This window comes from Desmodus rotundus, chromosome 3 (assembly GCF_022682495.2).
Source record: "Desmodus rotundus isolate HL8 chromosome 3, HLdesRot8A.1, whole genome shotgun sequence".
In the NCBI taxonomy this organism is placed as follows: domain Eukaryota; kingdom Metazoa; phylum Chordata; class Mammalia; order Chiroptera; family Phyllostomidae; genus Desmodus; species Desmodus rotundus.
This window is the reverse complement of record NC_071389.1, coordinates 152062011-152077904: the sequence shown is the minus strand read 5'-3', so window position 1 is coordinate 152077904 and position 15894 is coordinate 152062011. Positions and strand designations below refer to the sequence as shown.

Genomic DNA, 15894 nt, shown 5'->3' with positions numbered 1-15894 from the left:
TGAAGAAGACCCTGACCCTGTGCAGACTTAGGCTAATGTGTGTGTTTGTGTCTTAGTTTTTAACAAAAAAAGTTTAAAAAATTAAAAATTAAAAATATAAAAAAGCTTGTAGAATAAGGATACAGAGAAAGAAAATATCTTTTTACATAGCTGTGCAATATGTTTATGTTTTAAGCTAGATGTTATTACAAAAGAATCAAAAAGTTAAAAAAAAAAAGTTTCCATAGTGCAGTAAAAACATTACAGTGAGCCAAGATCAGTGGTTATAAAGTCTACCGCGGTGCGTAGTGCTGCCCTGGGCCTTCGCAGTCACTCACCCCTCACTCAGACCTCATCCAGAGCGGTTTCCAGTCCTGCAAGCTCCGCTCACGGTAAGTGCCCTGTGTGAGTGCACCATTTTTACACCAAATTTTTACTGTGCCATTTTAATGCTAGATGTTCGTGGAGACACAAACACCATCGTGTTACAGTTGTCCGCAGTGTTCAGTACAGCACCATGCCGACCAGGCCCGCAGCCCAGGAGGGACAGGCTGCACCTCACAGCCTAGGGGTGCAGCAGGCTGTGCTCTCTGTGTGTGTAAGCACACTCTCTCGTGCTCACAACGGTGAAATCGTCTAGCCATACACGTCTCAGAATGTGTCCCTGTTGTTAAGTGACGCATGACTGGATATATGGTTAGAAAAATGGATAAGGTTGACATGCTGGTCTCTCTGCTCGGCCTGGCCCCCTACCCTCCATTCTCAACCTAGTAGTAGAGTGACCCCCTTACAACATTCCATTGGGTTGTGTCGCTCCTCTGCTCAGACACCCCCATAATCCCCCACTCCACTAGGATGAAAGACACGTCCGAACAATGGCCCCCAGGGCCGTGTACTTCCTGCCCCTCTTCCTGCCTCTCTCACCTCAGCTGCCCACTCTTCACAACCACACCAGCCTCCCACGGCTCCTCAGACACACTGGCACACTCCTGACTCAGGGCATTTGCACTGACCCTCCCTTCTGTCCAGAATGCTCTTCCCGCAGCCACATGGCTTTCTCTATTGCCACCTGTGAGTCTTTGCTCGAATACCGCCTCTCGCAGAGAGGCCCCTGGCCCTTTGAAGAAGGCAACCTGTCCTCCCATTCTCCATCAGGCACTCTCCATCAGGCTTATCTTGCTTGGACATTTCTCTTTGTTCTATAGCATTTGACACCTTCTAATGTACTCTGTAATTGACTTATTTATTCTACTTACTGATTGTAGTCAGTCTTGCCTCTCACTCCAAAATAAACTCCACGGGAGCAAGGATTTTGTCTGTTTTGTTCATTGATGGCTTTCAAGCACTCACAGCACTGATGGGAATATAGAAAGTGCTCAGTAAATGTTTGTTGACTGTCTGAATGTATAAATGAATGGATACCTTGGATACTTCAGATATTTGATGTTTGGCAGAAAATGTCACCCTGTGGGAAGCTCTGGCGCTTCGGCCCCGAGGAGCATGCCCAGTTTGAAAACCATGGGACTCAGAGCCCCCTGTGGCTTTTTCCTGCTTCGAGGTTGTGGTTTTCTGAGCACCTGTGGGAGCAGAGACTGACATAAACTCAGAACAGTGACGACAGGGCTGTGTTGGGCTGCTGAGAAAGGAGGTGGACTTCTTTTTTAAAGTTGTTATTCATTGTTGTAATGTTTGTGTTCTAAATGCAGTTTTGGGGAAAAAAATGTTTTAAAAGCCTCTAAGCTCCCCTCTACCCTCATAATGTTAAATCACCAAATACTAGGTTACTTTACTTTGAAAATGCCCTGTGCAGTGGCACCTGGGAAGTTGGCAGCCAGCAGAGGGCAGCAAACCCCCAGAGTTGGAGGAGAGGCTCAGCTCTGGCAGCAGGAGCAGGAAAAGCCAGGCAGCTGTCTGCCTGCCTGCCTGTAACTCAGGGTTCCAGCAGGTGCTGGAAAGAGTCCACTGCCACTACAACATCCACCTGTGCTTGGCCTGAGTGGCTGACTGCCAATCAAAGCTGTTCCCTACTAGTAATGAAACTAGAAACACCTCCACCACCATCATCAAAACACTAGCAACCATTTATTGCATGCCCACTGTGTGCTAGGCTATGTGCCATGCACGTTAGTTGTGCCATTGTGTGTCATTTCCACAACAACTCTTTGACGTAGGACATATCTTCCCATTTTCTGGATAAGGCAAGAGGCTTACTGTGTTCCGCCAGTATTATTTTCTGCCATTCTGCAGGTGACAAATTCTCTTGGTTTTCTTTCATCTGAGAATGTCCTTTATTTTTTGCTTTTTGCTTTTTGATTTCACTTCTGAAGGATGTTTTTGCCAGATACAGAATTCTGAGTTGGCAGCACTTACTGCTGGTCTGCTCTCCTCTGTCTGTCGTGGTTTCTGACCTTGGTTTCTGAGAGATCTGCGGTCCTCGGACTTGTCCCCCTGTAGGTAATGTGTCATTTTTATGTGGCTTAAAAATATTTTTTCCAATCTTTTTTCTCTTTGTTCTTCAGATTGGATAATTTCTATTGATTTAGGTTCAAGTTTTTGACTCTTTCTTTTGTTCTCTCCTTTTTGCCCTGGAGCTAGCTCATCAATGATTTAAAAAATTTTAAAGGTAGTATTTTTTCAGTTCTAAAATTTCCATTTGGTTCTGTTGTTAGTTTTATCCTAAGAAACTTTTATTCACTTCAAATATGTCTGCCTTTATCTCCTGGAACAGAGTTATAATTGGGCTTTAATGTTTTTGTGTGATAATTTCAACATCTGTATCATCTTGGGATTGGCATCTGCTGATTTTCTTTCCCTTTGAGAATTGGTCACATTTTCCTGGTCCCTTGAGTGTCAAAATAATTTTGGTTCACATTCTGAACATTTAAAATATTATAATGTATAGACTGTCGGCCCTGCTAAAATCCTCTGGAGAATTTTCAGTTGTGTACTAAGTACGGAATTGGCCTGCTTAGGTTCAGACTGAAAGTTCTGTCCCTCCTGTGTGGGCAATGATTCCAAAACTTAGTTCAGTTTTCTGAGCTTTTGTTTGCTGCTCTGTGTCTGTCCTGTGTGCGGGGTGCTTAGCGGTTTGCCTGAGACTTGGGCAGTGCTTTCCATCTGACCTTGGGTCCGAAGGCCTTTGGCCTGCTGCTTTGGGTCTCTCCTGCGTGTGCAGCTCACGGGAGAGCCCAGGACTTGAGAGGACTTCCACACAGAGGAATCCCTTTCTCCTCACCCTCCTTCCCCTGGTATAGGGGTCCCTCAGCCAGAAGATCACACTTCTCTTGGAGGTTTGCTCCCATATCACTGTGGCCGCACAGCTCCATGGCTGGGATCTGCTCCTCAGGCAAAGCCATGGGAGGAGAGAGAAAAACATGAGGATTCCTCTCCATACGTTCCAGCCCCTGAGGGCCCCTTTTCCTGCTTTCTCTGGTTAGAAAGATGGAGTTTCTGTTGGAATTTTAGCTGGTCATGCTGGCGGTTCACAGCCCCACAACTGGGGCCCACCCTCAGCTCGGAGCCACGTGGACAGAGGGAAAGACCCCAGGATCACTGCTGCAAGCTTTGCCATCCTGCCGTGATCTGCCTGCTTTTGTTTACTTTTTTGGAGTCTTCTGATAGTTTAGTTTTTAAAAATTTTATCCAGGGGTTTTAGCTGTAATCAGTGGGAGAGACAGGCTATGTATAAGAGACTTACTCCATCATGCATGGGCCTGGAAGTTAACTTAGTCTGAACAAGATCACCTTGGTTGTTTTCTTGAGAACAGACTGAAGAAGGGGAGAGAAGCAGGGAGCCCAGTGAGGAGGCTACTGCGGTCGTCCGGGCGGAGCCATGCTGCTGGGGCCTCAGTGGTGGTCGCGGAGGTGGGGGAAGCAGTTGGATTCTGGATGTTATCCGAAGGGTATGCTGATGGGTTAAATATGGGGATGTTAGATAAACAGAGGGGTTAAAGACGATTCTAAAATATTTATTGATTTATTCTTAAGCAACTGAATGAAGTTGCCATTATTCTGGAAGCAGCACAGAGGGGGAAGAGGGAAGATGAGGCTTTCGTGTTTGGGCATGTTGATTGTGAAATGCCCCTGTGACGCGCAAGTGGAGAAGTCAGTCAGTGGTCTGTATACACCAGCCTGTAGTTAATGGAAGGTCTGAGCTGGAGGTGTGGACTTAGGTGTCGTTGGCATATGGATGGCGTTTAAAACCACGAGGCTGGGGAAGGTCACCTACGAGGTGGGATCGAGAGAGGAGAAGAGATCTGATGGCTGGGTCCTGAGGAGTCCCAGTGTTGGCTTGTTGCCTGGCCCCAGAGGTTGGAAGCAATGCCATCCAAATGGCATGTCAGTCAGGGTCCAGTCAAGGGACAGTACCACACAGAAACTTGAACACAGTTCAATATGGATAATATTGGGGGCTGGAGTCCTGAGGGAGGAAGAGCTCTAATGAGTATAGAAATGACAGATGTAAGGAATAGCATCTAGGCCTGTGATAGAAGCCCCAGGGAAAAGCCATGGCTGATACCCAGACCCCATTGGAGAGGGCACAGCCACTGCTCACCGGGGTGCTACACCAATGGAACTTGCTGGAAACCTTCCATCCAGACTTACCAGAATGCACCCTTACAGGTGCTGGGAAAAGCTTATCCCAGGGAAGGGTCTTCCTGGAGGCACTTTGCTATGCAATTGCCCCACGAGAGTGTTGGGGCAGCTCCTGGCTGCTGGCTGCTGTTGCTGTGCAGCCTGGGCCTGAGGTGGAGACACTGTTTGCGCCACAGGAATCTGTGCTGGGGAAACTGCCGAGAGAAGCAAACGCTCCACTTTGCAGTGCCTCTCCAATGTTTATGGAAATGCCTACTGACAAGGCTTAATGTCATGCTACCTGGCAAAGGGAAATTTCTAAAGGGGCCAGATCCATTTGCACAGAGTAAGCAATAAGGGTGAATTTGGAGCTGAGACAATAAATTGATAACTGACACAGGGTGAATGTGAGTCTGGCTGAGGAGAAGCAGCAAGGTCAGATGGAGGCAACCTTGGTGTTGCTGTCACCTGAGGGGTGCGTGTGACTTTGCACATGGGAGATGAGGTGGGAAGTCAGGAGCCCCTGGAAGCGGGAGGGTAGGTGGCTGGTGAGTCCTGGGTCAGGCAGGCCTTAGGCTGTGAGCAGAACAACCTGTAAGTTGTCCAGTTGTTGGATGAAGTCTGGGCAAGGCAGCACATGTAAAGGTGTAAGATGAGCTTCCTGCTCTCTAAGGAGGACCCTGGAGGTGAGGCAAAGCAGCACACAGTCCCTGCTGTGAGATATGAGCCCAGTGGAGCTCTGTCCAGGGTTCTGGTCACAACTGCGCCTTGGCTCACCCCTGCCCCCACCTGTGCTATAGTCAAACTCAACCCCGGCCAGATCCCCGAACTGGGCATGCTCTCTCCAACCACTTGGTTTTTACACGTGCTGTTGCTCTGCTTGGGACACTTCTCCCTTCTTAGCATGGCTAACTCCTGATCCTTCACATCTCTGCTGGGACACCACATCCCCCTGGAAGCATTTAATGATGCCCCAACCTGAGTGGGCCTCTCCTCCATGCCCTGCAGCATTGACTTTAGTCTTAACACACATGTAGCACATTGAGTCCCAATTGCTTGTTTGCCTGTCCATCGGTCAAGCAGGACCGTAAGCTCTTTGAGGACAAGGACCAAGTCTTGCTCACCGCTACTTTTCCAGCATCAGGCCTGGCCTGTACTAAGCATTTATCAAATGTTGAATGAACAAATAAAGGATAATAGGCCAAAAGTGGGGCACGTGGGAAGTGGGGATGGCAGGGGGTGTGTGAGCACATCAGTCGGGGTTTATATGTCATGGTAAGAAGTTTGAGCTACTTTGGAAGGCAATGCGGAGCCACCGAGGGCTGTAAGTATGGTCAGTTTTCTCTGTGAGAAAGACCTCTATAGCAGCATCACAGTGAATGAGTTGGATGAGGACAAGAGTGGGGACAGGAAATTCAGGAGACCCCTGTAGTGATCCCAGAGGACCTGGGTGTGGGGTGGGATCCAGGGAAGATGGACGGGCTCCCCTTGGTCAGAAGGGCACCGATGGGTTGCAGGGCAATGCCTGGAGAGAAGTGGGCTGCTTGACACTTGTTTTTGGAGCCTTTGCTGTATGTCCTCTCCCTCGCTGAACTGTGAGCCCCTCCTGGGAAGGACCTGAGCCCTCTTTTCTCAGCACCTACCCTGTGCCCAGGATACCAGCCTCTGCCCCTGGCAAGTCCCCAGGATGGGTCTAGGAGGCTGTAGCCCCCACCCCAGCATCAAGAAGGAGAGGCCAGGGTCCTAGTGATGTTAGCGTGGCAAGTTTATTGAAAACCAAGGAACACAAAGAGCAGTACAAACAGGTACCCCACCCCACCCCAGGCCTCCCTGAAGCTTGCAGACATAAACCCTCCTGCAGTGGACAGGGCTGAGCCTCCCTCAAACCACTAACAGGTGTGTAAGGTATACCTCTCCACCTCTCCACGAGCACCCAACACACCTCATGAGCTCACATGCCGTGAAGTTAAACCAACAACCCAGGAAAAGAAGCAGCCAGGACATACGCCCCTTGGAAAAGAACCATCTCGGGGTACTAAGGGATCCCCTGGGCCACCAAGGACTGTGGATCCTTCTGGGCCAGGAGAAAAAGGAAAAAAACCTTCTTCTGCCAGGGAAAGGAAGAGGAAAGAAGCCAAAGGATGGTGGGCCAAGGACACCTGCAGTGTGGACAGCCAACTTTACATTCTCCAAATGAATTCGAAGCCGGATGGCAATGGTGCCCAAAGACATTCTTTTTTGGCTTTGGGCTGCTCCGTTTCTTCCCAGACACAGATTTTTGTAATTGTATTGAATCTGCATTTCTTGAAGCTATTCAGCTAGGTGGTGAGTATTGATCCAATGGAAGGAAATTGGGGGTCAAGCAGAAACCAATCTGGTTAGGGCTGCGGTTGGACCACCTTGGTGGTGAAAAATATCCCCCTCTGCATCAGGCCAGGCAGAGCTGTCGCTTCCTGGCAGGAGAGGTAGCCCCTCTAGCCCAGAGTCCTGATGTCTTGGGGATGGCAGCAGGAGACACTGAGATGGTTCTTCCCTGGGAAGTAGCTGGCTGGCACTAGATTCTCAGTACTTGGTCCGGCAGGAGGTGGTGGTGGACATGAAGCGGACGCTGGAACCGCGGATGCTGCGGCCCCCACTGCAGCTACTAAAGCCACTCTCGGTTGGCAGCGGGCAGGGGATGCTGGGGGCACAGGCTTCCCCCAGGAGCACTGAGCCTGAGCCTCCCCGGGAGCCTGTGCTCAGCAGGTTCCTGCCACCCATGACAACCTGGGTGCCACCCAGGCTGGAGCCACACATGCCACCAGAAGAGATGCTGCCACTGGAGAAGGTGACTCCGCTGCAGGAGGGGGTGGAGCTGGTGGCCAGGAGCTCAGGCCCACACACCACGCCACCGCGGGAGCTGCTCACGGCTGCAGGGGGAAGAAACATCGCCGGGGCTGTCAAGTCCTTCAGGATTCCCAGTGTGGGGTGGGGGCCAGGGCTGGTGGCATCAGGGAAGTGGCGTGGGTGGAAGTGGTCCCTATTATCTACACAGTTAATACCCACTTTTCCCTTCTCTTGTCTAGGTGACTCAGAGGCTGTGGCTCTGCTAGAGTCAAACATTCAGAGTAAAGTGGAAGGATTCAGTCAGTTCTCCAGATGTGTGCATGTAGCCACAGGTTGATTCTCATTTATGTATGGTCAAAGTCAGGCTGGGTTTTGTTGGGAGGACAGTGTGCTGCAGTATGAGATGGAGCAGCAGCCTTTACAAAGCTATGAGGCTCCTGTCTTCCAGTTATATCCTGCCCCTCGGTCGTCCCCATATGGCCCCTCTTATGAGTCACTTGTCAGCTCTCTTCTGACCCACTGGTGGCCCTGCTTATAGCCCTTTGGTTTCCACTGGGCACACCTCCGTGTCCCAGGTCCCTGATCTGACTAAAGTTTGCTTAGACCAGCCCTCATCTGTGGGGCACCCCTCCCTCTTGCCTCTCCTCTTATTGGAACCCTCCCTGGCCTCCACTCAAGCCTGACCTCCCACTGAAGGCCGTTCCTCACTAGCCCCGCCCTCTGTGGGCGCTGTCATCCAGCACTTGCGGCTCCGACTGCCTCACCCACCCAGCTGAGCACTTAGTTCTACCGCACAGCTGTGTACATTTGTGCTTTTGGCGTCAGAAATCTAGGTTTGAATTCTGGTTGTGCCACTGGCTGTGTGACTTCTGGCAATTCATGTATTATCCGTGAGTGAGGGAAAGGAGGCTGCCCATGTCTATTCCTCCCTGCAAGGGTTCCTTTGAGGAGTAGGCTGATGGCGGGTAGGACTCCACTTCTCAAGAAGATTATAATTCCAGAGGGCAGGGGTGGGGGCTCATCCTCTTTGTGCCCCACCCTGCAGTGTCAGGCAAGGTGCCCTGCATGCTCTGGGCATAGCCAAGGCTTTGGTAGAAGCAGCAGTGACAGGGGACTTCCATTCAGCCTTGTCCCATCCCCTGACATCAGGAAGGTAGGGCACTCCCTGGCAGAGGCCCTTTCATTCCTCCCTCTGACTCTTGTCCCTAAAGGACAAAGTCACTCAAAATGAAAGGGCTGCTGCTCTTCTGGAACCCTCTCCCACCTAGGAGGTCCCGCAGACCTTGGTGATTACTTACTCTGGGGAAGGCAGGCTCTGGAGAGATCTCAGACCTCCATTGAGGGGATGCCCCCAGGCCAGGGGCCAGATGGTCCCTGCTCCCCTGACCATCCTGGCCAGCCCAGCCATGGGCTCCTGACCCCAATGTGGGCCTGAGTTTAAAGGAAATTTGAAGGGCCCCGGGAGAGAAATGTGAAGAGGAAAAGGCTTAAATTTCTTACATATGTTTACTGGTCCAACACCTTCGCAGATCCTGGAGTGAGAAAGAAATAAATCAGTTAAAAAGCAGTGTTGTTCCCTGAAAACTTGCTTGCTCTCAGAAGAGCTTTCTTGACTGAGTAGACCAGTGGACCTTTAAGGGTTTTCACCCTTAACTGTACCAGCATCCAGAGCTTTGAAAAACAGTGTGTTCTTAAGCCCCATCCCAAGGCCAGTTAGCAAGCTAACCAAATCCAGTAAAACTCCCTCTGTTTCTGGTACAGCCTGTCTACAAACTTGTATTCAGGAGTCACAGATTTAGTCATCTTCTAATTCCCTGCCAGGGTCAACCTGACTAATGTTTGCAGAAAAGGCTCTCTTGCTTCCAGAGATTGATTATTTCAGCAGTTCTTCACCTGCCCCCTTCCCGTACTTAGACCGGATGCCTAAGTCTGACCTCATTCCCTCCTGGTGCACTGAGAGCACTCACCGGATCTCCTCGCCCTCCAGCAGGCGCCTGTAGGTGGCGATCTCAATGTCCAGGCCCAGCTTGGCGTTCATCAGTTCCTGGTACTCGCGCAGCTGCCTTGCCATGTCCTGCTTGGCCTGCTGCAGGGCACCCTCCAGCTCTGCCAGCTTGCATTTGGCATCCTTGAGGGCTGCCTCACCCTGCTGCTCTGCCTCGGCCACCGCGGCCTCCAGCTTGGCCCGCTGCAGGAAGGGCAGTTTGTGTGGGTTTTGGCAGAGACTAGGGGATCCCCATGTGGGGCTAGAAACACTGCTCTCTGTTAGTGGGGACACAGCCTGGTGCCAAGTCAGGGATGGAGCCCATGTGGCATGCTTTCTTAGGGACCATGATCCTGCAGTTCAATGTCACCAGGGAAGAAGTGTTCCTTTTCTTCAGTTCCCATTCCCACTGACTTTGCACTTCCCAATGTCTGCTGCTCCAAGGCCATGAGGTTCAGAGAGTAAAGCTATTCTTTCTCCTTTACCTGCAGCCCCCCACCTCAAGTCAGCCCCCCACCTTTTCCTCTATATGGTAGACCCTCCTTTCCTTTCACATTTCCCTTCTCCAGGAAGTCTTCCTGGACTAATCACTTCATTTCTGGGTCCTAGTGGTCTCTCCCATGTCATCAGACTTGCATATTCTGAAATCTCAGAGCCCTGCCTTCTTCCCTCTGGGGCTTTCTCGGCTTTCCTTTGCCCACCTGAGCCTTGGCATGCTCGATCTCTGCCTTCAGCCTCTGGATCAGGCGGGTCAGCTCAGTGATCTCATTCCGTGTGTTGCGCAGGTTGTCACAGTGTTGGCCAGCTGTCACCCGCATCTCCTCATACTGTGGGGGGATGGGGAGAAGGGGATGTTCTGAGGGCTCAAAGGTTGGATCAAGACCACAGCTTCAACTGAGTTGGGAGTCTCAGACCTCCATGGGGCCCACTTCATTGTACACAAGTCTCACCCCAGGGCTTCCTACCTCCCTTCTTCAGCCCCCCTTTGCCCACCTTGGTCTGGTACCAGGACTCAGCATCAGCCCGACTACGCCTGGCAACTTCTTCATACTGGGCCTTGATTTCGCTGATGATTCCATCCAAGTCCAGGTTCCGGCTGTTGTCCATCTTCACAATGACCGAAGTCTCTGAGATGTGTGACTGCAGCAACTCAATTTCCTGTGTTGAAGGATCAGTAAGATAGATGGACTCAGAGTCCCAGTAGTGGCCAGGATGCTGCATCACAGTCCCCAGGATGTGGTGGCAGGAGCATAGAACATTGCTCATTAGTTCAGAGCAAAGCAATGGAGCAGGGCATCCCAAACAAGGGCAAAGAAAAAGACGTGACCAAGAACCATTTACATCTGAATGTAAACTCTCGTATGTACTTGCAGACATCCCTGTAGGGCCCTAACTTGTTTGGTGAATATCAAGACCATGGAAGCCTAGGTTTTAGATAAAGAGGAGTGAGAGCCATGCTGGGACTTAAACTTTTCTTTGCATACAGTGACTGTGCCATTTATGGATTATTGAGAGCTGACAATATTTTAGAACGTGTTAGTCTAGGAATTTTTATATCCTAAGTCCTTAATAGAACCAGGGAGTGTGGAACTGCCCTGCAAGGTAAAGGCTCCAAAGGGAGCTTTCTTTAGCATTTCCCCTCAGAGCCAGACATTCAGCTCTGGCTGGATCTATACCAGACCAAACAGATCACTTTAGAAGCAAAAGAGAGCTGATTCATTTGACTAATTAGGTCAAACACAATATTTCTTACATCTTCTAGCAAATCAGTTTTCCAGAGTCTTTTGATCAATAGATTGGAAGTGACATTCCTAGACCCCAACATTTGGATTGGCCAAGAAGAGTTTAGGTCATATATCCAAGGAGTTTACTCATAGACTTAAGTCAGGCTGCTGAGGAGCCTGCTTACCTTTCCTGCTCCACTGGCAGATACATCACAGATAGAGGATATAGATTTGAATGGGAGGAAAGATGTATGGCAGCATATGTTAGAAAATATGCCAGTCCAGGTGAAGCCCCCAAGGAGTCCAGGTTAACCACTGATCTTATATGGCTCAGAGAGGATGGGCCCTTACCGCCATGTACAAGGTTTTCAGGAAGTCAATTTCCTGAGCTAAGGTCTCCACGTTGGTCTGTAGATCAGATTTATTTAAGAAAGCTGTATCCACATCCTGCATAAAAGAGAGAAAGATAAGATGCCATTACTTGTGCACTGTTCAGCCTCCCCACCTTGGCAGAGTCTGGAGATGGGTGGCCAGGCCACGGGGTGGGTGATAAAGTCACTGGGTGGAAATGCAGCTTAGTGACTGTCGTTCTTCTCTGCCTGCAACATAAAAACTCCCCCGGGGCTGCTGGAACTTTCCTGATGCTTATTTAAAGGCAAGGAGAATCTGGATAATCCAAGACTCTTAAAAGGTCATCTAAATAATCTAACTGATTTTAAATAATCTGAGACAAAATAGGACTTCAAAGGGAACCTGTATGACCTTAGGGGTTCCACTCTGAGTGGTCTGACACACCACAGGGCCACCTGACCATTTTCATGGGGCATCTCAAGAACATTTGCCTGTCTGAAGGAGAAGTTTGCCTGGGCTTATTGCTCTCCCTTACCTTCTTCAGAGCCACAAACTCATTCTCAGCGTTGACCCGGAATCCCACCTCCTCTTCGTACCTGGATGATAAGAATTAAGAGGGTGGGTTCTCATTCTGAACTGAGAGCCAGTGACTTCCAACTCCCCAGTGAGCCTCTTAAGACCTTTCTGCCCCACCCATGTGCACAGCTTCCTGTCACACCTACATGTTCTCAGCCATTCTGTCCCTTATTTAAGACCTTATATGAACCGGTAGTCCTTGGTTTCTCCAAATCCCTTTTACTTTCTCAAATAGAATATGGGGTCTGAAAATCCAGTTCATTACCATGCTCCTTTGCTAGAAAAGATTTAGGGTCATTGCCCATGACCATAGAGTAAGTAGGACTCAACTCGTTGTTGAACCTGGGCACTATTCTCAAAACCAGAGGGCTCCTTTCTCTGGAGCTAACTCACCCATCCCCAGTCATTGCCCATGCCAGTTCCAAGTCTCCTTTCTCCTCAGAACCCACAAAGGGCCTCCTTCTACTCCCTTACCTATCACTGCCCCCCGACCTCTGTGTCCAGGCTGGGTGTTAAAACCTGCATTCACCCCTGGTTCTCCCAGCTGCTCTCATCTGAGCTTGGCTGCCACTTCAGGGACTAGGACCTGTCTATCCTTAGTCAATGCAGTCCAGATGCCACTCACTTTTTCTTGAAACCCTCAAGGACATCCTGCATGTTGTTCCTCTCAGCCTCCAGACGGGCCCGGTCGCTGTCGGCTACATCCAGCTGCCTCTTCAGGTTGGTGATGTAGTTCTCCAAGAGGGGCTCCAGGTTGCTCCTGGCACATTTCTGCTCTTGGAGGAAGTTCCACTTGGTCTCTAGAAGCTTATTCTGCTGTTCCAGGAACCGTACCTAAATCCACAGGGGCACAGAAAGGGCAGTTGAAATGCTTGACAGAGTCACCTGCATGCCCACTGGCTCTTCAGATGGCCAGACTCTCAACACTGTGATGACATTGTTCTCTCCTCCATTGACTTTCATTCCTCCTCTAATTTGGTAGAACCTGGAAGAGCAGGTCTCTGATGCCCTCCTCGTGCTCAGCCAGGCTCAGCTACAAACAGAGGCTTTTGAAACAAAGCACCTCGGGACTATTTCTCTTTCTACCCTCTGAGAAATGTGTAAGCCAGTGTACCAGGAAGTTTGGAAAGTTGATTCTGCCTGAGCTGGGATGTGTCCATTTATAAAAACTGATGTCAGCCATCCTTGACAGAAAATGAGGAGCAGAGTAAAGTACATCCAAGGTGGGATATGGCATTAGGAGGTGGGTCATACAGACCATCCCAGATACTACATCTGCTGAGACTTACAGGGCTGGGGGAGAACATAGAGATCATTTGCTCCAACTCCTCATTTTAGATGAGGAAACTGAAACTCACAGAAGTGAAGCTCAGACACAATCAGAGCATTCTTGCTCCATGGAGACATGGTTTGTGGGATGTCAGTTCCACATCACTGTTCTTCTCATCAGCCTGAAGATCAGTGATTACCCGTGGTGGTTACCCACTATTTCCCTCAATCTAGGTACCTAGGCTGAATCTGGATACCCCACATGGAGGTATGAGTTCTTTGTTTTGTACTGCATTCTCCAATCTCCTAAGCCTGGGCAGATGTGGCCACCCAGCCTCAGGAACTATGAAAACTTCAAAGATGGCATGGGGGACTCAAAGGATAAAACCTTTTAAAGCTACAACAGCTGGCACCTGGCTGAAGTCAGGTGTTCCCAGCTAGTGTTTCCAGCCTGTTTAGGAGATAGTTCTAAGTGACTAGGTAGTAGGTCTTGGTTTGTCCAGATGCCCTCAGACTTGGCTGGATATTCCTTTTTCCTCCCAAAGATACAACTCCGCGTTAGTCTATCCCACCATGCAGTGTTCCTCAGGCTTGTCCTTGCTGTGCAGCAGAGTGACCTGGAAATCATACTGCAATGCATTTGGTTGACACCCAAAGGATCTAGGGGTCAAGTTTGATGCCCGAGACCTGGGCCACTTCTTCTTAAGGGAAAGAACACTGCAATGCATGTTAGCTCTCATGATCCCAGACCCAGATATTGAGCTGTACCTTGTCAATGAAGGAGGCAAATTTGTTGTTGAGGGTCTTGATTTGCTCCTTCTCATCCCTCTTCACCCTCTGTGCATTGGGATCAATCTCCAGGTTGAGAGGGGTCAGTAGGCTCTGGTTAACAGTCACTGCCGTGATAGATGGGGCTGCTGGGACTCCAAGTCCCCCAACTCTGTAGCCAAAGCCAGGGCCACCGAAGCCATAGCCAAGGCAGCTGCTGGCTCCAAACCCCAGACCAACACCACTGCTGGCCCCAAACCCTAGGCTAGCACCACACCCATTACCCAAGCCAAAGGCCCATCCACTACCAGCGCCAAAGCCAACTCCTCGGCGAATGGGACGAGGGCCTACAGCAGCTATCCGGGGTGAGCATGATCCATAGGTGATGACGCTCTGACTACCAAAGCCACCAAAGCCTCGGAAGCTGGACCCACTCCTGCAGGAGACAGAGCTGGCCCGAAAGCGGTTCAGGTTCTGGGGAGCCACTGCTGAGCAAGAGCTGAAATTGCCTGCACGGCGAATAGAGCTGGCTCGGTAGGAGCGGCAAGACATGATGGCTTCCTGGATGAGAGCAAAGCAGCAATTGCAGAGTGTGGGGAGAGCTGGAGCTAGGAGTCCCTCTGAGGCTAGAGGATCCTTCCCACCCCTTTTATGTGTGTGGGGATGTGAGGATTAGCCCCATAAAAGTGGAAAAGGCTATTTGGATGCATTTATGAGCTTGGGTAGTTAGCAGAAACTCTTCATGCCTATAACCTCCTTAAAATGAGCTAATCTCAGACACACCTATTCTCCTTAGGATCAGAGCTGTAACATCAAACCTATAAATATTAAAAATGCATAAACACATAAACATTATGGCCCTATTTTTTCCCACAAGTCCACCACAATTGCCATTATGGGGACATTAATTTGTTTCGGTCATAAATCCAATAGACTTTTTCACTGCAAGTGTGGCTAACCACCAGAAAGTTAGGATGGTAATAGCTCTAGCAAGAGGCTCATAAGGGATGCATCTATGTAGACATAAGCCCCCAAAGAGATGAGGTATGCAGAAGAGAGACAGGATCTATAGAGCTTCTAGTAAGAAATAATATGGTGAGAATACAGTTTATTGCATCTCTGTAGATGGTTTCAGGGGTGTCCAACCTTTTGGTGTCTCTGGGCCACACTGGAAGAAGAAGAGTTGTCTTGGGCCACATTAAATACATTGTGATGTGTAATCACAAAAAAATCTCATAATGTTTTAAGTAAATTTACAGTTTTGTGTTGGGCCACATTCATAGCCATTCTGGGCCACATGCAGCCCATGGGCCGCAGGTTGGACACCCCTGGATAGTCCAGAAACCTTTTGCAGTATTTTATCTATCCTCTATGATCTGGTTTGGCTGTTTACATAGGAGTTTAATCTTCAATAAAGCTCATTTGCAGTAGTATAGACACATGTCTAATTTGAGACACTCAAAGGAGATTCATTCATTCATTCACTCATTCATTCAACAATGATCAGATACCTATACTGTCCCAGGCACTGTGCTTGGTGCTGAAGGTACAAAAATAAAAAAGGTGGTCTCTGCCCTCATGGTGGTTTGGGGAAGATTAATCTTGAGGACTTCAACCAGTCAATACTTTTGTCACATAATTTGAGGCCAAAGCACACCAATAATTTGGCCATTTATCTGTGTGAAAAGTTAGCCACATGATTTTGACCCCTTTCCCCAGTACACATGAAGGCTCATCTATAGCTCTGTCTGAGCAAATTCCTTAAATTATTGATGAATCTTTGGTAAGGATAGAGAGATACAAAGCAATTAGCATCAAGACAGAAAGTAAAAAGTTCTAAGC

General features: G+C 49.4%; 1 protein-coding gene across 1 annotated transcript; it reads right to left on the bottom strand.

Moving 5' to 3' along the window:
* Positions 1-6317: 6317 nt before the first annotated feature.
* KRT84 (keratin 84) lies at positions 6318-14668 on the bottom strand. The gene is made up of 9 exons (XM_024575468.3): positions 14053-14668; positions 12641-12849; positions 11975-12035; positions 11440-11535; positions 10358-10522; positions 10066-10191; positions 9348-9568; positions 8881-8912; positions 6318-7463 (listed from the first exon to the last, which is right to left on the bottom strand). The coding sequence occupies exons 1-9, from the start codon at positions 14602-14604 to the stop codon at positions 7117-7119; spliced, it is 1809 nt and encodes a 602-aa protein (XP_024431236.2). The 5' UTR covers positions 14605-14668; the 3' UTR covers positions 6318-7116.
* Between the last annotated feature and the right edge of the window lie 1226 nt (positions 14669-15894).

Coding starts and splice junctions, on each gene's coding strand:
- KRT84 (XM_024575468.3), bottom strand. CDS start 14,604: ATGTCTTGCCGCTCCTACCGAGCCAGCTCTATTCGCCGTGCAGGCAAT. Junction 11,536..11,974: donor AGTTTGTGGCTCTGAAGAAG/GTAAGGGAGAGC, acceptor TCTTTTATGCAG/GATGTGGATACAGCTTTCTT. Junction 10,523..11,439: donor TGAAAACCTTGTACATGGCG/GTAAGGGCCCAT, acceptor CCTTCAACACAG/GAAATTGAGTTGCTGCAGTC.